Source organism: Dendrobates tinctorius, unplaced genomic scaffold (assembly GCF_039654945.1).
Source record: "Dendrobates tinctorius isolate UK_male_01 unplaced genomic scaffold, ASM3965494v1 ptg000037l, whole genome shotgun sequence".
Classification (NCBI taxonomy): domain Eukaryota; kingdom Metazoa; phylum Chordata; class Amphibia; order Anura; family Dendrobatidae; genus Dendrobates; species Dendrobates tinctorius.
In genome coordinates, this window is record NW_027361705.1 from 6,902,788 (window position 1) to 6,924,838 (window position 22,051).

The 22,051-nt window shown below is 42.0% G+C and overlaps 1 protein-coding gene across 2 annotated transcripts in view; it reads left to right on the top strand.

Moving 5' to 3' along the window:
* The window catches only part of CCDC34 (coiled-coil domain containing 34), a 55,952-nt gene extending 44,555 nt beyond the window's left edge, over positions 1-11,397 (top strand). The window contains exons 5-7 of one of the 2 annotated variants that reach the window (XM_073573866.1): positions 3,577-3,735; positions 4,530-4,671; positions 10,655-11,397. In XM_073573866.1, coding sequence (XP_073429967.1) covers positions 3,577-3,735; positions 4,530-4,671; positions 10,655-10,872 — 519 coding nt within the window. In that variant the 3' untranslated portion in view covers positions 10,873-11,397. The remainder of the gene's footprint in view (positions 1-3,576; positions 3,736-4,529; positions 4,672-10,654) is intronic. The other variant, XM_073573867.1, reaches the window with a different exon arrangement.
* Positions 11,398-22,051: the final 10,654 nt, after the last annotated feature.

Consider the following 22,051-nt stretch of genomic DNA (forward strand, 5'->3'; position numbering starts at 1 on the left):
GTCATGAAATCTCTCTGGCTCTACCAAATGTAAAGAAGCAGAACAAATAAAAAAGGAAGTGAGGGATTACACCGAGACATGCAACGGCTCCAAATGAATGGACCTGAATGAATTTCTTAGAAAAGAAAAAATAAAATATTTTGTTAACTTTTTCCGTTTGGAGGGCGAGAGGCAAGCATAAAGTAGCATTCATGGCATCCAAAGACAATTCTATAAATGTGCCCTTTGGAACTTGGATTGTGCAAAGGAATACCCAATTTCCTTTTGCTGGTTTGGGAAAAATACTCTGTCTAATTTAATATTTTTTTCTGTGTGTATGTGGTACATTGCTGTGAGCAATAATGGGGTCAAGCAATGAATATGATTGTACGTGCCATGAAATGAAATGCATCCATTACACTGGTCAACAGCATTTTTGGTGCCAAAGATATTTCATCGAATTTAGGGTATTTTTGGGGTGCTGATTCTGAATATGTCATCAGTTTTGCCAGATTGGCTCAAGTTTTTGAGATTTTTGGTATCTTATTTATAGCACTTGTTGGTAAATGCGACGCATCATCTCATTAATTTCTTTGGATTAGTACTTGAACTGAGCAGTTCTCAATATAGTTTTGTGTTAATTAGTGTTCTAAAAGTTTGTTCATAGCTTGATTTTTGCACTAACTTTATGTTGTTGTCTGTTTTCCAGTGAAAAGCATGAACTCATCATGAAGAAGTTGTCTTAACGATCCAGACTCATTCTGTTACATTTGTGGTGAATATACACTGCCAAAACATAGAAGAAACATAACAGACTTCGTAAAAAAAGTGTATTTTGCCTATTTTGGGGTTATGCTTGGGGACCAAGACAAGTTTTGGGCACCACACATAGTGTGCAAAGCATGTATCGAATTATTACGAAAATGGAGCAAAGGACAAAGAAAAAGCTTCAAATTTGGTGTTCCAATGGTGTGGAGAGAGCCAAAAAATCATCATGATGACTGTTATTTATGGTAAACACAGGTACAGGCACATCTTCACAATGAGGGACAGGCCTTCTTGCAGATTCCATGTTACTCCCATTTTCGTTTCTTATGCTTATTGAATCCTTGCACTTGCACTGCACAGAAATAACAGTCATCATGATGATTTTTTGGCTCTCTCCACACCATTGGAACACCAAATTTGAAGCTTTTTCTTTGTCCTTTGCTCCATTTTCGTAATAATTCGATACATGCTTTGCACACTATGTGTGGTGCCCAAAACTTGTCTTGGTCCCCAAGCATAACCCCAAAATAGGCAAAATACACTTTTTTTACGAAGTGTGTTATGTTTCTTCTATGTTTTGGCAGTGTATATTCACCACAAATGTAACAGAATGAGTCTGGATCGTTAAGACAACTTCTTCATGATGAGTTCATGCTTTTCACTGGAAAACAGACAACAACATAAAGTTAGTGCAAAAATCAAGCTATGAACAAACTTTTAGAACACTAATTAACACAAAACTATATTGAGAACTGCTCAGTTCAAGTACTAATCCAAAGAAATTAATGAGATGATGCGTCGCATTTACCAACAAGTGCTATAAATAAGATACCAAAAATCTCAAAAACTTGAGCCAATCTGGCAAAACTGATGACATATTCAGAATCAGCACCCCAAAAATACCCCAAATTCATTAAAATATTTTGGACACCAGAAAAAAAATTTTTTTTCGTTGACCTGTGTTATCGATGGGTTCCAATAGGCGCAGCATTATTAGAAAGTCTCCATGCCCAACACTTGTAATCAAATGGACAATGTGGGAAAAACAACATGAATATATAGCTTTATTCAAATCAATTACTGGAGGGGGTCCCCAGGGAATGTTGCCCCCTAAATATCACCCCATCTGTGTCAATCCGAATAATAATCAGGTTCATCAGCAGGCTAATATATCTACTTCTGTAGTCTTTCTTCTAACTGGGTTGTTTAAGGGGATTAGAAATAAGGTTCAGTTTTTTCCATAGACAGCACCACTCTTAATCATGGGTCAAGTCTGGTATTACAGCTACAATTAGTGTATGTAATTGAGGCTGACCTGTAATACCATGAATCTGACCCTTTCAGACAGACCTTTTAGCTTGTATGCATACTACGTAAAGGGACATTTCACAAAAAACGGAATCATTGATGAATTTTGCTAGATGGTTATAGTTCGTGGTTTTATACCCCACCAGGTCCCTGGACGAAATGACAGTGGTCAAAGAATTCTTATTCATTTGCAAGATTAAGAGTATCAACTTACAGAAAAACAATCAAAGGGATCCCCTTCCAATACATATTCAGTACGCATTAAAAACGAAACCCTCCAAAATGTCGCCAAAGCCCCAATATACAGAACAAGTGTTCTAAGGCGAAGCTGGGGATTGGAAGGGATCCTTTATTGTTTGTGTTTTCTGTAAGCCATTTTTTTTTAAAGAACTGCTCCTCCTCCCTTTATCTATGGTGCTGATATGTCTGTGAGCCCCAACATTAGAAGCATATATCATATCTACTGTTCCAGTACTTAGGCTTGTATTAATAGAAAAGCCTTTTTAGAGGGATTTTACGGGAAGACAACACCTGTACATATTGTCATGGTGTGGGAGGGGGTCTCCTGCTTTGACTTTATGATCTACCTCATAAAGGAAGTCTTGTCTAGGGGAGCGTCTCCCATTCTGGTGGACTCGAGACGTCCGTGTATTAATTGAAATTCCACACCCTCCAAATATTTAATATGACTGTATTTTTTTTTTTTTTTTTTTTTTAAATAATTAGCAAGTTGTCCTTTTTATGACTCCATAGTGATGCTCTAAGAGTGAGAAATTGTGTTTTTTGAGTGTGTATCTATAATATTAATACAGTATATATTATATCTGTAAATGCATTGAGAAGTGACAATGCACTTACAGCTCCTCGGTCTTTTGCTGTATTCCTTATGGAGCTGTAAGTGCATCATCACACCCCAGTGCACTAACAGACACATATACAGCATTTTTGCACGATTTCTTGCTTCTAAATCATTGATTTAGGGGTCAAATTGATTATTTTTTTAAAGGAATACACTGTCATATTAATAATTTGTGGGTGTATTAATTTCTGACAAGTCCCCTTATAGTGGTGGCCGTTCATCTGAATGACTTCTTTATTACTACACATCCCCTGAAGTGGCTCTGCATGGAAAATCTCTGGCCATGATTTCCTTCAGCAAAATCATCTGTTAGCACGGAAAAAGGTGCACCACAGTCAGCTGATGGCATGGAAGACACCTTCATTGATCTGATGAGCCCCCCCCCCCCCCCCCCCCAAGTTAGACATCCCCATCATTACTTTATGCAGTAGATGGATTTGATACAAACATGATGTTAGGGCAGAATCCTGGAGTTTCATGTACTCTCTATGACGAGTTACAGCATTACATATGTGTCCGCTCACGTGTCGCATCGTTTCCGCCTGTTTTTAGCTTCAGGATATATTTATACATTCCTGAAAATCGGAGATGAACTTTTGTATTTGGATTAGAAAGCTGTCAGCTCTACAATGTGAGTAATGATGTTTTCTTTACTCATTCAGGAAAGGAAAGAGAAGGAACAAAAACTTCAGAAAGAGAAGCAGGAGAAAGAGTTGGAAGAATGGCAGAGACATGTAATAGAAGAGAAGAGTAAAGAGAGATACCAAGAATGGCTGAGGAAGAAAAACGAGGAGGAGCAGAAAAGGAAGAGGAGGCAAAAGGTGTGTATCATGTGATTCTCAATTGCAGACTTCAAATATTGGGGTGCCAGCTAAGTTCAAAGCTGATCATTGTGGGTGCCGGATGTGGGAAAACCATCATTCTCCTACTGATCACCTTTCCTGTGGTTCTTTCATTTTGAAGAGGTTTCCACTTGCATTTCTACTTGTCTGGTTTCCAGAATGTTAGTTCACATACATGGGAACAATTACCCGTCACTAGTTCCCTCCCCCCCAAATTAATTTCTTGCTGAGCAGGTAGTGCTGTCTCATGAGGAAAGAACCTTAAGCTCTAATTAAAATGTAATTTTCAATGTGGTGAGTGCAGTAGCCCTTCCGGAAGATCCATCTTTTTATTTTTTATGTACTTTTCCCTTTCACCATTTTGCGGGTGCAGCACATTCCTGTAGCAATGAATTACAGTCCCTCCTGGAAATGGAGAGGATATTAATAAGTTCCATGACCACATTCATGGAGCGTTTGTAACAGGGCAAATAAAAGTGTGCACGGAGGTATAAGGCCTGGAGGGAGATTGCAGAGCAGCCTGCATGTTAATGAACTGTGCAATGATCGGAAACAGACCTGACCCTGCAGAATGCAGAGAATCCACCTCGCTCTCGCTAGCTGGGAAGCGTCCATCACAGGCCTTACCTGGTGCCACTGGCTGGATCATCCAGCGCTCTGAATGAGGTGTACAACATGTCGGCTGCTTTGTTTCACGCTCCATTACGCAGCAGATCTTTATGCAGAGTCTGCAGGGGAAACCTGGAATTGGTATCTGATCTGTTTCTGTGTAGGATGAAGAAGACAAACATTTTACTGTCCAAAAAGAGAAGAAGGAGAAGTCAGAGCAGATGTTCAAGGAATGGTTGGAACAGGCGAAAAACAAATCACGTCCAACACTGAACAGCTATGGATTTGTCAATGGGAAATTAACAGGTGTGTACCCGACAGTACATACAATATGGCACCTTAAGTCTGATGTGAGTGGACGGCGTAGAGCTGAGTCAACACATGGTGCCAATGGTGCATTCATTCTCTGTGATGAGATGGCAAGACAAGCTCTTGGATTTTTTGCAGTCCCATAGAGAATGAATGGTGCAGCTCAACCACCACCGTATTTTGACGGAGCAATTCAGAGTCAAGTTTTTGGAATAGTCCCAGTGGTCGGACCTCCAATGATTTGCATATTCTCATCTATCTTGTAAAGAGGTGATGACTGTAATGTTGGAAATAATCCTTTTTAAAGCGTTCCATGTTATAGGAACTTTATGGCTAGATTTGAGAAGCTGCATATCAGTGGACATTGGATGTCTACAGCGCATACAGTTAGGTCCATATATATTTGGACAGGGACAACATTTTTCTAATTTTGGTTGTAGACATTGCCACAATGAATTTTAAACAAAACAATTCAGATGCAGTTGAAGTTCTGACTTTCAGCTTTCATTTGAGGGTATCCACATTAAAATTGGATGAAGGGTTTAGGAGTTTCAGCTCCTTAACATGTGCCACACTGTTTTTAAAGGGACCAAAAGTAATTGGACAGATTAAATAATTGTAAATAAAATGTTCATTTCTAGTACTTGGTTGAAAACCCTTTGTTGGCAATGGCTGCCTGAAGTCTTGAACTCATGGACATCACCAGACGCTGTGTTTCCTCCTTTTTGATGCTCTGCCAGGCCTTCACTGCGGTGGTTTTCAGTTGCTGTTTGTTTGTGGGCCTTTCTGTCTGAAGTTTAATCTTTAACAAGTGAAATGCATGCTCAATTGGGTTGAGATCAGGTGACCTACTTGGCCATTCAAGAATTTTTCATTTCTTTGCTTTAATAAACTCCTGGGTTGCTTTGGCTTTATGTTTTGGGTCATTGTCCATCTGTATTATGAAGCGACGACCAATCAGTTTGGCTGGATCTGAGCACACAGTATGGCTGTGAATACCTCAGAATTCATTAGGCTGCTTCTGTCCTGTGCCACATCATCAATAAACACTAGTGACCCAGTGTCACTGGCAGCCATGCATGCCCAAGCCATCACACTGCCTCCGCCGTGTTTTACAGATGATGTGGTATGCTTTGGATCATGAGCTGTACCATAGCTTCGCCATACTTTTCTCTTTTCATCATTCTGGTAGAGGTTGATCTTGGTTTCATCTGTCCAATGAATGTTCTTCCAGAACTGTGCTGGCTTTTTTAGATGTTTTTTAGCAAAGTCCAGTCTAGCCTTTTTATTCTTGATGCTTATGAGTGGCTTGCACTGTGCGGTGAACCCTCTGTATTTACTTTCATGCAGTCTTCTCTTTATGGTAGATTTGGATGTTGATACGCCTACCTCCTGGAGAGTGTTGTTCACTTGGTTGGCTGTTGTGAAGGGGTTTCTCTTCACCATGGAGATTATTCTGCGATCATCCACCACTGTTGTCTTCCGTGGGCGCCCAGGTCTTTTTGCATTGATTAGTTCACCAGTGCTTTCTTTCTTTCTCAGGATGTACCAAACTGTAGATTTTGCCACTCCTAATGTTGTAGCAATTTCTCGGATGGGTTTCTTTCTGTTTTTGCAGCTTAAGGATGGCTTGTTTCACCTGCATGGAGAGCTCCTTTGACCGCATGTTTCCTTCACAGCAAAACATTCCAAATGCAAGCACCACACCTCAAATCAACTCCAGGACTTTTATCTGCTTAATTGAGAATGACATAACGAAGGGGGATTGTCCACACCTGTCCATGAAATAGCCTTGGAGTCAATTGTCCAATTTCTTTTGGTCCCTTTAAAAACAGGGTGGCACATGTTAAGTAGCTGAAACTCCTAAACCCTTCATCCAATTTTAATGTGGATACCCTCAAATGAAAGCTGAAAGTCTGTACTTCAACTGCATCTGAATTGTTTTGTTTAAAATTCATTGTGGTAATGTCTAGAACCAAAATAAAAAAAATGTTGTCTCTGTCCAAATATATATGGACTGTGAGGTAGCGCTGTCATTCAAGTAGGGGATACTCGCTCAGCAGCCACAAAATCAGATCCGGCACAGATTTTCCATAAAGACATAACAGTCCATGTGGTTTATTCAGCAGCATAAACCCATAACAGCAACATAAAGTTCACTTAACAGCATAGCGTTCGTGACAGAGTTCAGCTCTGTTACTCTGTAGTCATACAGGTTATGCATACACAGGCTTTCTAGCCTCGGTTATCTCAACCACGTCAGGGTCACTCATGGTTCCTTCACCATCATGCGGCAGACGTCCATTCCCTCCAGGGAATTACCAGGCACGTGCCGCCATTACACACAGCGTTCAATTGCTGTCAGAAGGCAGCCCCATCTCACTCAGACGGGACCTTCCACACTGGACCAACCAGGTCCCAACATTCACCCCCATGTGACCTACCCTGGCCTCATTATATGGTCCATAGCCACACCCACCGGGTCACATGACTCTGACCTCATCACAGGTCCTTCAAGCCTTTACACACTCTTTACAATAGTGCTTTAAACACACCCCCTGGGTGGGTTTGTAGGTAACCAGGCCTGCCCATCTCTCTAGTTACCTGGAGACTTCTCCCTTACACATTGAAACAACACCTCAGCAGTATCCCTGCTGATCAACACATAAGTCTCCATCCCAAAGCCACCCACTTTGAGATACATAACGGCCATTCAGTATTCTGCCATTCATCCTTTCTCCTGGGACATCCACACAGCGCCCCCTAGCGGACTCAGTGGTTACTACACCACAGGACCTAACTGTATTTGCTTTAATATCACTTGGACATGCCATCCCTTCGCTATCTGTGGAATCCAGATTGCTAGATGCATCCCCGATCCTAGAACAGAAGGGGCAGCAGCTCCGGGAACTGCATCATGGCCTCATTCATTTGATTTGAGATGTGCTGAAGTTCCTTACATGGCTGTCGGCTGTGAGCACCATCGTGTCAGAAAAATACCGAAAAGGCTGTGTTGGTCTCCTTTCAGGATCAGGAAGGGTCCCAGTTGGTTCCTACGTCTAACCCATTCATTCTTTTTGTAAAGAATTAGGAACTTTGTTGAAAACCTGAGTTCAAATAGCCCTGTTTTTATAGAAACAATCAGACTAATCTTCATCTATCTTAATCTAGTCATTCTGCTGGCTCTGTATTTGCTTCTACATGCATGTGATCACCTAAAGGGGTTGTCCACTTTCAGAAAATTCCAGTTCCCAGGTGCCATTTGTTACAATAAAACAACTTAAAGAAGCAGGTCCACTGCGGAGTCTCTGCCGTTGCTCCCGGTGAGTGATATTGATGTCAGTGCTGCAGCCAATCAGTGAGCTCGGCAGCTCTTTTCATGAAAATCACATGCAGGCATCGGGACTTTGAGAAAAAGGACAACACCTTTGAGGGACACCACTTACATGTGGCTTTTAAAATGTGACAGATCTTTATCTCAAGTGAAGGTTCCCAGTAATCGTCCACATGTAGAAGGTGCAGCGAGTGAATGATGGCAGATACAATTCATCAATGAACGAACAAAACATATTTTGTCTTTAGTACATCTGATTGCATGAGTAGGACTTCATGGTTGGTGATGGAAACAGGAGAACAAGGAGCGATCTCCCGACCAGCCGTAGTTACGAGAAGCCTACCATTATCTCCCACGTTACCCACTTGCTTTTATTGCCGCTTGGCGCTCATTTTACCCATTTATCTTCCCATGTAAAACAACCTTTATATACTGTAATAAGGAGGAGGACAACGTATAATTAATATTCTATTGTTTTGTTGATGCAGTGAATGTATGTATATATAGTTTTCTTATAATATGTTTCCTTTTTTTTTTTTTTACAAGCCTAAAACAAATGAACAATGATTTTTCCATGTAAAGTTTTACAGGCTATAGTGTTTTATGCATGGTAAATACATTTACTGGCTTTCTGGAGTGGAGGCAGGCTAGGCATGCTTTTCATACCTTTGTTGGAAGCTCATAAAGTGCTGACAGTTTCCATTGGCGTCTCGAACACCCCCTAGCCCTGTGCATAACATATGCCAGAGCTTACAGTACAGTCAGGTCTGCTGTGAAGTGTTTGGTGCCGCGTCCTCGTGGGTGAGAAGCCCTGACATTGTGAGCTTCACACATTCCTGCTGTCAACCACTGTCCAGGCCGGGGTACTCCAGGATGGCCATTAGTCAATGTGGGGCCAGCTACTCACTCTCCGTGGGCTCTGTGTTTGGCTCTTGCTACGACATGTATATTTGTCACACTTGTACTCCTGGTTGGCAGATAGATAACCTTCATGGTTCGTTGAAAGACAGAGAAAGACAATCTAAATAAATCGTACAGATGAGGCTTACCAATGATTCCTTGCCAAACAATAGCTTATGTGTAAGAAGAGAGAACTGATGAGGATTACACATGATTGTTTGCAGATTAAGGCTGTGCATATTTTTCCATCTCTGACCTTCCTGGCGCATGTGTAGTTTTACACATCCTGAGCAGAAAACAAGGTGGCAATACTTCATTAACTCCTCAGAACAAGTTGTTGGCACTTTCTCACAGACCTGCATGAATTAGGATTGCAGCACGAGGTGGCACCAAACCCAGGGTGCTCCGCTAAAGAGTCCTTGAAAGCACCACTCCAGCATTATTTTTTTTTTTTTTTTACAGCACCGCCAGATTGGTGCTTTAAATGTAAATACCCTGCCCCATGTCTCATACTCATCTGCCGCCTCCGTCATCCCATTTCCAGCTTCGCTCCCGTCTGTCTGCAGTAAAGTCATCTGCCGGCTGCTCCAGTGTTTCAAGGAGGGCACCAAAGGTCACTATTCAATACATCTCTGAGAGCCTCATTCTGGCCTTGTTCTGGCTCTCATAGACTTGCATTGACAGCTTGTGACGTAACGTCTGACTTCTGGCCGGTCAGAAGTTACAGGCACAAGATTGTGCCGCAGGATCGGAGCGGCGACGGTTAAAGGTGAAGCTGCCAGAAGGTGACTATAAGAACGGTGGCAGGAGGCTTACGTTTAAAGAACCACTCTAGCCCTGAAAAAAGCCAAAATGACGGAGTGGTGCTATAAACCCCTTAACAACCCGGGAACTCTTCATTTTACTGCTTTTACATCTTTCCTTCCCTTGTTCCAAGAGCCAAAGCATTTTTTTTTTCCGTTGACCTAGCTGTTGTCCGAGTGCTTTTTTTTTTTCGCAGGATGAGTTTGTAGTTTTGAATGGCACCATGCATTTAAAAAGAGAAAAGTGTACCTTTGTGGGAAAAAAGTGTCTCTCTTTGGGTTTTTTTTTGTACTTTGTTTCTACATCATTCATTGTGCAGTAAAAATGACCTGTCAACACGGTTCTAAGTACGATCATGGCAGTACCAAACTTGTACAGTACTTGTGCTTCTTCAGATATATTGTTTTAGATTTTTTTTTTTTTTTTTATTTTAATGGTGAAAGAAGTCTGAAATGTGTCGAAAAAAATAAAATATTTGTGATGCCATTTCTGAGACCCCCAACTTTTTCATTTTCTGTCCTTAGTGTTGTGCAAGGGGTTGTGTTTTTGTGTGCTGAACGGACCTTTTTTCAAAATAATTTTGGGGTCCATATCACATTTTGATCGCTTTTTATTGAATTTTTTGTATGAAGTGCAGCAACCGGAAAGCAGAATTTTTTTATAAACTTTTTTTTTTTTTCTTGACCTCTTTGATCGCTTATACTATATACTGCAATACCGTACTATTACAATATATAGGAAAATCATGGTCTCCTATGAAGCTCAGCCTAGTGACAGGGTGTCCCAAAGCTGAAATCCCCCGAGAACAAAGGTGTCAAGTTCAGTGTTTCAATTCCAAGCAGCTCCACCACAGGGAAAATAAAGCATTGCACATTTTTTTTTTTGTTTGTCAAGTCCTCCAAAGAAGTTCTGGAATAAATTATTCTTATGTCTTTCCTTTAGGTTATTATGATGGAAGTTCTTATCCTGCTCCAGGGTTTTATAACCCCGTTCCATGGAAGCCTATTCCCATGCCACCACCACCAAAGGAGACTGTCAAACCCTCATCTGGAAAGAAGAAAAAGAGACCTATATCCCACCAGTTATACAGATCCAGCAATCACATAGTCCTAAAGCCAAAGGACAATCTTCAAGTCGGTGGAGGGATGGTTAGAAGATGACCATGATGTCTATAACATTACAGAATCTATATGAGGAGCTTGATTTAAAAACCAAAACCTACAGTATTTGAGTTGATTACTCTATGTCTGGAGAAAACCTCCCTCCTTACAAATTATTTTTTAAGGATCACGCTTACTAGTGTGAAACAGTTTTATCTCATGTTTAAAATACTTTATTTTACTACTATTAGAAAAAATAAGTCAAGTCCTTTACAGCTGATTAAGGGGAACAAGAAGCCTTTTTTTGTGGAATTGGACTTCTAATTCTTGGTAATTTATTTTACAAAGTAGATCTGTTGAGCTGCAGATGCTTTCAGCCCCAGAAGCCCTGTAAGTGTATCCACGTAGTCGTGGTAAGAAGCCACCACTCCTCACGATAAGCCTGTATTGTACAATACTCTTCCTATTTGTAGAATGTTATATAGTCTTCTATTAACGGTTTTGCAACATCCTCCAACTTTGGAATTAATGGGCAATTACCATTTAAAGTGCAAATAAAAGGTTATTCTCATCATTGAAAAAATAGTTAAAATTGCAAAGCATTTGTGAAATCAAACAACATTTTAGCTTTTTAAGAATTTTCTCTTTAGCTGATTTTATCCGCAGTGGCCGGTCTCTTAGGCTAAGGTGCACCGCCCGTAAATTCTCTTTCCCATATAGCGCTGATCTGTATCCGGCCACCTTCGGTGCTCCTCCAGTGCTGTAGAGGCATTCAGATTTGGTTTTTTCGCAGTTTGGGATAGTGAAGCGACTATGCCTCTAGTCTGGACTGTCAATCAGGAGCGCACCTCCCCCTTCAAGCAAGGGGACCAGGGAGTGCTGTGCTTATGAAGACAAGATGAAAATAACCCTTTAACCATCACCTACTTTGGCGAAAAAAAATACCCATGAGTTTTCATCTAATGTAAAACTAAAATTGAACAGCCCTTAGCTACAATTGTATATCTAAAAGGAATTGCCAACAACCAGCTTATAAATACCATTTTACAGGAGGGATTAAACTGATATTTCATGTGACATTTATTGTTGGTCAGAAAATGTAACATTTTCTAAAGTAGCTAATGTAGTCTGACATTTCTCTAATTGGTAAGAATGCTGGAGGAGATTAACCTAGTGGTGGTAATAAGTCTGGGTATTGTACTGTGATATGGAGGTGAACCCATGATGATATGAGGGGTTAGGAGAGTGGATTGGAAATAAATATAATAGTTGGAACTTTGGGGTTTAGCTATGGTGTAGTTACTGTAGGTACTTTGCAGCAATTATCTTCGGAATAGGATCTATAACTTCTAGGGAGAACTTCCACATTCACCCATGAAAGTAAGCTGATAACCGTACTCCATGGAAGCGGATGTTTAGAATGTGGTGTAAGCGGTAGTGCCAAGATTTAACTACCCCTTTAGGGTGGTTTCACATTAGCGCTTTTTAAGCGCACGCACGGCCGGGGTAGCTCCGCCCCCGAGCCGGCTCTCTGCCCGGCGTGCCCGCCCCTTGCTTGTAGCGCCGCCTCCTAGCGCACAGCGCCGCCTGCGATCGGCGCACCCTATCTTTAGCATAGGGTGCGCAGATCGTGCGCAGGCCGTGCGCTAGTTGCGCTTTGACCTGCGCTGCGCACTTTTGACGGTGCGCCGTGCGCGCCAAAATCCGAAAAGTTTGATTTTGGCGCGCACGGCGCACCGTCAAAAGTGCGCAGCGCAGGTCAAAGCGCAACTAGCGCACGGCCTGCGCACGATCTGCGCACCCTATGCTAAAGATAGGGTGCGCCGATCGCAGGCGGCGCTGTGCGCTAGGAGGCGGCGCTACAAGCAAGGGGCGGGCACGCCGGGCAGAGAGCCGGCTCGGGGGCGGAGCTACCCCCGGCCGTGCGTGCGCTTAAAAAGCGCTAATGTGAAACCACCCTAACACAATTTATTTTCATTTAAAGAGGTAGGGCAGGATTATTTTTTTTTTTTTTAATGATTTTCTTCCAAACACAGTGCTAACCAGTCTATTGATAATGCATGATATTACAACTGGTCTCCATTCACTTCAGTGCAGCAGAGCAGCAATACTAAATGCAACCGATGGACTGTTGTGGCACAGCCATATTTTCATACATTCAGTTTAACAGTTTACAGCATCTCTAGGAATAAACGATTATTGTGTAGGCAATGGGTCCCCGGGAAGAAGAGGTTAGTGCATGGGGAAAGGGTCCCTGGGAAGAAGCGGTTAGTGTGTGTAGGGAGAGGATTCTAGGGAAGAAGAGGTTAGTGCGTAGAGAGAGGATTCCCGGGAAGAAGCGGTTAGTGCGTATGGAAAGGGTTGTTGGGAATAAGCTTTTAGGCCGTAGGGAAAGGGTCCCCGGGAAGAAGTGGTTAGTGGCTAGGGACAGGGTCCCTGGGAAGAACTGGTTAGTGCGTAGGGACAGGGTCCCCGGGAAGAAGCGGTTAGTGTGTGTAGGGAGAGGATTCTAGGGAAGAAGCGGTTAGTGCGTAGTGAGAGGATTCCTGGGAAGAAGCTGTTCGTGCATATGGAAAGCGTTGTTGGGAATAAGCTTTTAGTTCGTAGGGACAGGGTCCCCGGGAAGAAGCAGTTAGTGCGTAGGTTACAGGGTCCCCGGGAAGAAGCGGTTAGTGCGTAGGGAAAGGATCCCCGGGAAGAAGCGGTTAGTGCGTAGGGAAAGGATCCCCGGGAAGAAGCGGTTAGTGCGTAGGGAAAGGGTCCCCGGGAAGAAGTTGTTAGTGCGTAGGGAAAGGGTCCCCGGGAAGAAGCTGTTAGTGCGTAGGGAAAGGGTCCCCGGGAAGAAGCGGTTAGTGCGTAGGGAAAGGGTCCCCGGGAAGAAGCGGTTAGTGCGTAGGGAAAGGGTCCCCGGGAAGGAGCGGTTAGTGCGTAGGGAAAGGGTCCCCGGGAAGGAGCGGTTAGTGCGTAGGGAAAGGGTCCCCGGGAAGAAGCAGTTAGTGCATAGAGAAAGTGTAGTGGTCCATTCTGACTCTAAAGCCAAAGTAGCAGAAGCACCTACTGAAATTCCTGAATGACTTTGTAAGGCAGCGCTCACTGAGTGCATTGGGAAACGCCCGCTTGGCAGCGCTATAACATACGGGAAGACTCAATTTCCTTAAAAGTTCTTCTGGGTTTATTGCTCCATATCCCCATCAGCACAAACACAGAGTAGTCAGCCTCTAGGTCCGGCAACATAAAATAATGTCCATTAACAGGGCTTTGCTCCCTCTGAGCCTGTTCACACACAGGCCAGGGCAATGTCCGTTAAACACTCAGTTCCATAGGACAGTACAGTCTCTTACTGACCGAGGTCAGTGCCACTCATGGTTGTCCGACTGTCCACCCTGGAGGTATCTCACAGACCTCGTTCCTCTGGTTCAGGAAAGCCAGCACTGCTTCCCCAGGCTGTGCAATATCCAGCAAGCAGGGTTGGCCTGGAGCCACACACACAGGAGGCCTTCTACCTCCCAGGTTACAGACAACTCTAGTGTCCCACCTGGACACATGGAAGTCTGTGCACAATCCAGACTCCCAACACTCTCATGTGCTAAACACACCTTCATTATGTAGGCTGTAACCCCACCCCAAGATGAGGTATGGATCACATGGCTGGTCACCTGGTCATGACCTCACGGCAGGTCCTGAAAATACCTGCAGGTCCTGAAGGAAAAAAGGGGTACAGCCAGCACTCTTACCCAAAGGTGAGGTAATATGGGTAGCCTCACCCTCCCATCTCTCATAGCTACCCGCAACACGGGCCCAGGTGCACTAACCGTTATATTAGTGCTCACGTGCACTAATAATAAAACACTCCGGGTTGCATCTCAGGGAGCATCCATCTCTGTGACATATATTGGCTATTCACAACCCTGCCAGTCACTGTTTCTGCATCACCACAGATGGAACGCCTGTATGCATGACCTGGGGAGCCCACATAACGCCCCCTAGCTGTCACGGGGGTCACTGCATTACAACTTGTAGAAAGTTGTGAATTTACTGGGATTGTGTATTTATAAATGTAAGAATATCTGGACAACCTCATCTCTAAGGCCTGTTTCACACTTCCGTTTTTGACCATCAGTCAAAATCCGCCATTTTGCAAAAAAAAAACGGATCCACCATTTTTTTTTTTGGCGGATCCGTTTTTTTCCCCATTGATTTGCATTACCTGCGGATCTTGACAGATGGCCATCCGTTTGATCCGTTTTTTTGCGGATCCGCCAAATTTTTTGCGTCCGCCGACATGCCCGGACGGACCATGCAACGTTTTTTTTTTGCTGCAGGATCCGCATTTTATAGTGTGCATGCCTGGAGGAATGAAGTCAGCCGGAAATTTAACCCTGAAACCATTTCTGGTGGACAGAAAAATCTCTCTCTCTTTCTCTCTCTCTTTTCTTTAAAATTCTTCATTCATCGGATCCGTTAAAAATATGGTCCGGTGTCATCCGTTGACATCAGTTTGGCAACAGATCCGCTTTCCGCTATTTTGGCGGATTTTAACTGACACAAAAAAACTGAAGTGTGAAACAGGCCTAAGACTGGAGCCATTTAGACAACACAGGTCACACGTTTTCTCATAGAGGACTCCAATCTTTGAGTCTGAATAGAGAGTGGCTCTTTATGAGCCGCTCTCATTCTAGTGAAATCCAGCTGCCCTTGTATTACATTGACATCCATTCATCTGAATAGTTGCCATTGAACACCGCATTTTTTTCGGCAGCGGTAGCTACAAGAAGAATACCCGGGCTGATGTGGCTTCTCCTTTCAGAATTAGCAGTTTGTTAGGGATGCTGGGAGTGGAACTGACCACCTTATTTAAAAAATGCTTGGTCTCCGAGACCGTTAATGGAAAGCAAACCTCTTTTAATAAATGGGCATATATATATAAAATTACAGACTGTGCTTTTATCAACATTTGTGAAGACCCCTTTAACCCCTTCACCCCCAAGGGTGGTTTGCACGTTCATGACCGGGCCAATTTTTACAATTCTGACCACTGTCCCTTTATGAGGTCATAACTCTGGAACGCTTCTATGGATCCCAGTGATTCTGACATTGTTTTCTCGTGACATATTGTACTTCATGATAGTGGTAAAATTTTATTCAAATAACTTGCGTTTATTTGTGAAAAAAATGGAAATTTGGAGAAAATTTTGAAAATTTCGCAATTTTCCAACTTTGAATTTTTATGCCCTTAAATCAAAGAGATACGGCACACAAAAAACTTGATAAGTAACATTTCCCACATGTTTACTTTACATCAGCACAATTTTGGAACCAAAATTTTTTTTGTTAGGAAGTTATTAGGGTTAAAAATTGACCAGCGATTTCTCATTTTTGCAACACCATTTTATTTTTACGGACCACATCACATTTAAAGCCACTTTGAGGAGTCTATATGATAGAAAATAGCCAAAAGTGACACCATTCTAAAAACTGCACCCCTTAAGGTGCTCAAAACCACATTCAAGAAGTTTATTAACCCTTTAGGTGCGTCACAGGAATTTTTGAATATTTAAAAAAAAAAAAAATGAATATCTAACTTTTTTTCACAAAAAAAATACTTCAGGTTCAATTTTTTTTTTTTTACCAAGGGTAACAGGACAAATTGGACTGCAAAAGTTATTGTGCAATTTGTCCTGAGTACGCTGATACCTGATATGTTGGGGGGAACCACTGTTTCGGTGCATGGCAGAGCTCAGAAGGGAAGGAGCGCCGTTTGACTTTTTCAATGCAAAATTGGCTGGAATTCAGATCGGATGCCATGTCACGTTTGGAGAGCCCCTCATGTACCTAAACAGTGGAAACCCCCCACAAGTTACCCCATTTTGGAAACTAGACCCCCCAAGGAACTTATCTAGATATGTGGTGAGAACTTGGAACCCACAAGGGCTTCACAGAAGTTTATAACGTACAGCGGTACAATTAAAAAATCATATTTTTTCCACAAAAATGTTCTTTTCACCCCCAATTTTTATTTTCCCAAGGGTAACAGGACCCTAAAAGTTATTGTGCCATTTGTCCTGAGTACGCTGATACCCCACATGTGGGGGTAAACCACTATTTGGGCGCATGGCAGAGCTCGGAAGGGAAGCAGCACCATTTGACGTTTTTGGCTGGAATTGAGATCTGACACCATGTCGCGTTTGGAAAGCCCCTGATGTACCAAAACAGTGGAAACCTCCCACAAATGACACCATTTTGGAAACTAGACCCCCCAAGGAACTTATCCAGATGTGTGGTGAGAACTTTGAACCCCCAAGGGCTTCATAGAAGTTTATAACATACAGCCGTACAATTAAAAAATCATATTTTTTCCACAAAAATGATCTTTTCACCCTCAATTCTTATTTTTCCAAGGGTAACAGGGCCCTAAAAGGTATTGTGCAATTTGTCCTGAGTACGCTGATACCCCACATGTGGGGGTAAACCACTATTTGGGCGCATGGCAGAGCTCGGAAGGGAAGCAGCACCATTTGACGTTTTTGGCTGGAATTGAGATCTGACATCATGTCGCGTTTGGAAAGACCCTGATGTACCAAAACAGTGGAAACCCCCCACAAATGACACCATTTTAGAAACTAGACCCCCAAGGAACTTACCTAGATGTGTGGTGAGCACTTTGACCCCTCCAGTACTTCACAGAAGTTTATAACGCCCGGGCGTGAAAATAAAAAATTCGTATTTTTTCCACAGACATGATCTTTTAGTCACCAATTTTTTTATTTTCCCAAGGGTACCAGGAGAAATTGGACCCCAAAAGTTGTTGTCCAATTTGTCCTGAGTACGCTTACACCCCATTTGTGGGAGAAAACTACTGTATGGGCACACGTCGGGGCTCGGAATGGAAGTAGTGACGTTTTGGAATGCAGACTTTGATGGAATGGTCTGCGGGTGTCATGTGCGTTTGGAGAGCCCCTAATCTACCTAAACTATTGAAACTCCCCACAAGTGACCCCATTTTGGACACTAGACCCCCCATGGAACTTATCTAGATGTGTGGTGAGCACTTTGAACCCCCAAGTGCTTCACAGAAGTTTATTACGCCCGGGCGTGAAAATAAAAAAAAATCATTTTTTTTCCTCAAAAATGATATTTTTGCCCCCAATTTTCCTAACGGTAACAGGAGAAATTGGACCCCAAAAGTTGTTTTGCAATTTGTCCTGAGTAGGCTGATACCCTACATGTGGGGGTAAAACACTGTTTGGGCGCATGGCAGAGCTTGGAAGGGAAGGAGCACCATTTGACTTTTTCACCTCAGAATTGGCTGGAATTGAGATCAGACGCCATGATGCATTTGGAGAGCACCTGATGTGCCCAAACAGTGGAAACCCCCAATTCTAACTCCAACCCTAACACCAACACACCCCTAGCCCTAACCCTAGCCCTAACCCTAATGGGAAAATGGAAATAAATACATTTTCTTTTAATTTTATTATTTTTCCCTTACTAAGGGGGTGATAAAGGGGGGTTTGATTTACTATTTATGGCGGTATTTATTTTTGGCGGCTGTCACACGCTAAAAGACGCTTTTTATTGTAAAAATAGTTTTTGCATCACCACATATTGAGAGCTATAATTTTTCCGTATTTTGACTCACTGAGTCATATGAGGTCTTATTTTTTGCGGGACGAGTTGACGTTTTTATTGGTACCATTTTCGGGCACGTGACATTTTTTGATCGCTTTTTATTCCGATTTTTGGGACGCAGAATTTACAAAAACCAGCGTTTCATGAATTTCTTTTGGGGGGTGCGTTTACACCGTTCCGCGTGCGGTAAAATTGATAAAGCGCTTTTATTCTTCGGGTCAGTACGGTTACAGCGATACCTCATTTATGTTGTTTTTTTATGTTTTGTCGGTTTTATGCAATGAAAACTATTTTATATAAAAAATAATTTTGTATCGCTTTATTCTGCAAGCTATAACTTTTATTTTTTCGCTGACGATGCTGTATGGCGGCTCGTTTTTTGCGGGACAAGATGACGTTTTCAGTGATACCATGGCTATTTATATGCATCTTTTTGATCGTTCGTTATTGCACTTTTTGTTTGGCGGTATGATAATAAATCATCATTTTTTGCTTCGTTTTTTATTTTTATTTTTTAAGGGGTTTACTAAAGGGGTTAACTAATGGGAAAGTTTTATAGGGCAGGTCATTACGGACGCGGCGATACCTAATATGTGTACTTTTATTGGTTTTTTTTTTTTAATTTAAAAAAATGGATTTATTGGGGGAATATATATATTTTTTTTCTAATTTATTTGGCGATTTTTTTTTTTAAATTATTTTAACACTTTTTTTTTTTAACTTTATTACATAGTCCCAGGTGGGACATCACTGTCCTGTGACAGATTGCTGATCTGTCACATCACAGATCACTGTGACAGATCAGCAATCTGTCACAGGCAGTTCTGCAGACTTCATCATGCCTGCGCTTTGCAGGCACTGAGGAAGTCAGCTCCCTACAGGCCCCCGTCGCCATCTTGGATTCGGGGGCCTGTAGGGAAAGAGACCACCGCAGCAGCGCTGCACATTGCGCTGCCGTGGGGGGCTCAGGGAAGCACGGAGGGAGCCCCTTCCCTGCCGTTGCTTCCCTTTAACCCCCGGTACACCGCAATCATGTTTGATCGCGGTGTGCAAGGGGCTAACGTGTCGGGGCGGTATGTGACCGCCCCTGACATAGTGCCGGGTGTCAGCTTGATAATCAGCTGACACCCGGCCGCGATCATCGGCGCTCCCCACCTGGGCGCCGCTGATCACGGTAGACGTACTATCCCGTCCATGGGCATAGATTTATTTGAATTTTTTTGAAAAAATATTTTTGTACTCTGAATTTTATTTGATTTTTTTTGTAAGTTGTTTTTTTAACTTGAAAATAAAAAAAATGTGAATTTATAATTTAACACATTTAGAACAATTTATTTTAACTCCAGGTATTAGGCACTGAAAATCATTAATTAAAAGGAAAAATCGATGGTGTATGCTGAATCGAAAAAATGAACTACTCTGCAAACATTTAAAAAAAAATTTAAAATAAGCAATAAAAATATAAAATAAAATGACGTCCAGATTTACGGATACATGATGCACTTTATTTAGCAGATTATTTTATTTTCTTTTGTCATTTTTTTTGTGCTGTGACGTTTCGTTTCCAGGCTTATTGTTCCTTCTAAAGTACATTTTGTAGAACACAGATTTATATTAAGGGAATAGAAGAATCCAGGATATCTATAAACAGAAAGATAGTGAGGAAACACTTAGCTAACCTAAATGAATTCAAGTCTCCAGGTCCAGATGAATTACACCCCAGAGTACTGAAGGAGATAGCAGAAGAAATTTTTGAACCCCTCTCCATAATCTTTGAAAATTCTTGGAGAACAGGAGAAGTGCCAGAAGACTGGAGAAGAGCAAATGTTGTTCCTATCTTCAAAAAGGGGAAGAAGGTGGACCCAGGCAACTATAGGCCGGTGAGTCTGACTTCTATACCAGGAAAGATCTTTGAACAAATTATTAAACAACATGTATGTCAATACCTGGATAAGAATGAAGTGATTAAACAGAGTCAGCATGGGTTTCTAACTAATAAGTCATGTCAGACTAACTTAATTTCCTTCTATGACGGTATCACTGATTGGGTGGATCAAGGAAATGCTGTAGATATAGTATATCTTGACTTCAGCAAAGCATTTGACAAAGTCTCTCATACAATCCTTATTGAAAAAATGACTAAGTATGGAATGGACAAGGCAACTGTTAGGTGGATTCATAACTGGCTTAGTGATCGGACCCAAAGAGTGGTCGTAAATGGCTGTACATCCAGTTGGAAGAATGTCTCAAGTGGGGTACCACAGGGCTCTGTCCTGGGCCCTGTATTGTTCAACATCTTTATCAACGATTTAGATGAAGGAATTGAGGGTAAACTGATTAAATTTGCTGATGACACAAAGCTAGGAGGGATAGCTAATACTAGAGAAGAGAGAGAGAGGATTCAAAAAGATTTAAATAAACTGGAGAAGTGGGCAGCAACTAACAGAATGGTTTTTAACAGGGAGAAATGCAAAGTACTACATCTGGGCAATAAAAATGAAAAAAGCATATATAGAATGGGAGGAATAGGGCTAAGTGACAGCACATGTGAAAAAGACTTGGGTATACTAATAGATCACAGACTGAATATGAGTCAACAGTGTGATGCAGCAGCAAAAAAGGCAAATGCAATTCTAGGATGTATTAACAGAAGCATACAGTCTAGATCACGTGAAGTCATTATTTCCCTCTACTCCTCTTTGGTCAGACCTCATCTGGAATATTGTGTCCAGTTTTGGGCACCACATTTTAAAAAAGACATCAACAAACTGGAGCAAGTTCAGAAAAGAGCGACCAGAATGGTGACCGGTCTGCAAACCCTGTCTTATGAGGAAAGGTTGCAGGATTTGGGAATGTTTAGTTTGCAAAAGAGAAGACTGAGAGGAGACTTAATAGCTGTCTACAAATATCTAAAGGGCTGTCACATTGTAGAAGGATCAACTTTATTCTCATTTGCACAAGGAAAGACTAGAAGCAATGGGATGAAACTGAATGGGAAGAGACACAGATTAGATATTAGAAAAAACTTTTTGACAGTTAGAGTGATCAATGAGTGGAACAGGCTGCCACGAGAAGTGGTGAGTTCTCCTTCAATGGAAGTCTTCAAACAGAGGCTGGACAGACATCTGACTGGGATGATTTAGCGAATCCTGCTTTGAGCAGGGGGTTGGACCAGATGGCCCAGGAGGTCCCTTCCAACTCTACGATTCTATGATTCTATGATTTGTGTATTTGCTGGAGCCGAGGACAGAGGAAATGATTTGTTTGCCTGAGGCATCACGCTGAAATTTGTATATGCAACAGGGACAAGTCAAATATTTAAATGGCCTGGTAATGTGAATTTAACTAGCAGTCGTTTCCTGCTCCCGAGAATAAATAAAGCCTCTTTAATACTTTAATATTAATCTTGATAATAAAGTAGACAAATGAAGACGTCTGACTTAAGCCTTTTTTAAATGCCGTCTGTTCATTAATGTGTGAAAGGCTCCAGGAAAAAGCAACTGTTACTGTCACTCTCTTTGTGTACAATAATCCCTTTTAATGAATACTCTATCATTTCCGGAAATGTCTCTTTAAGACATACGATATCAAATAACCCGAAGTGCTCAGA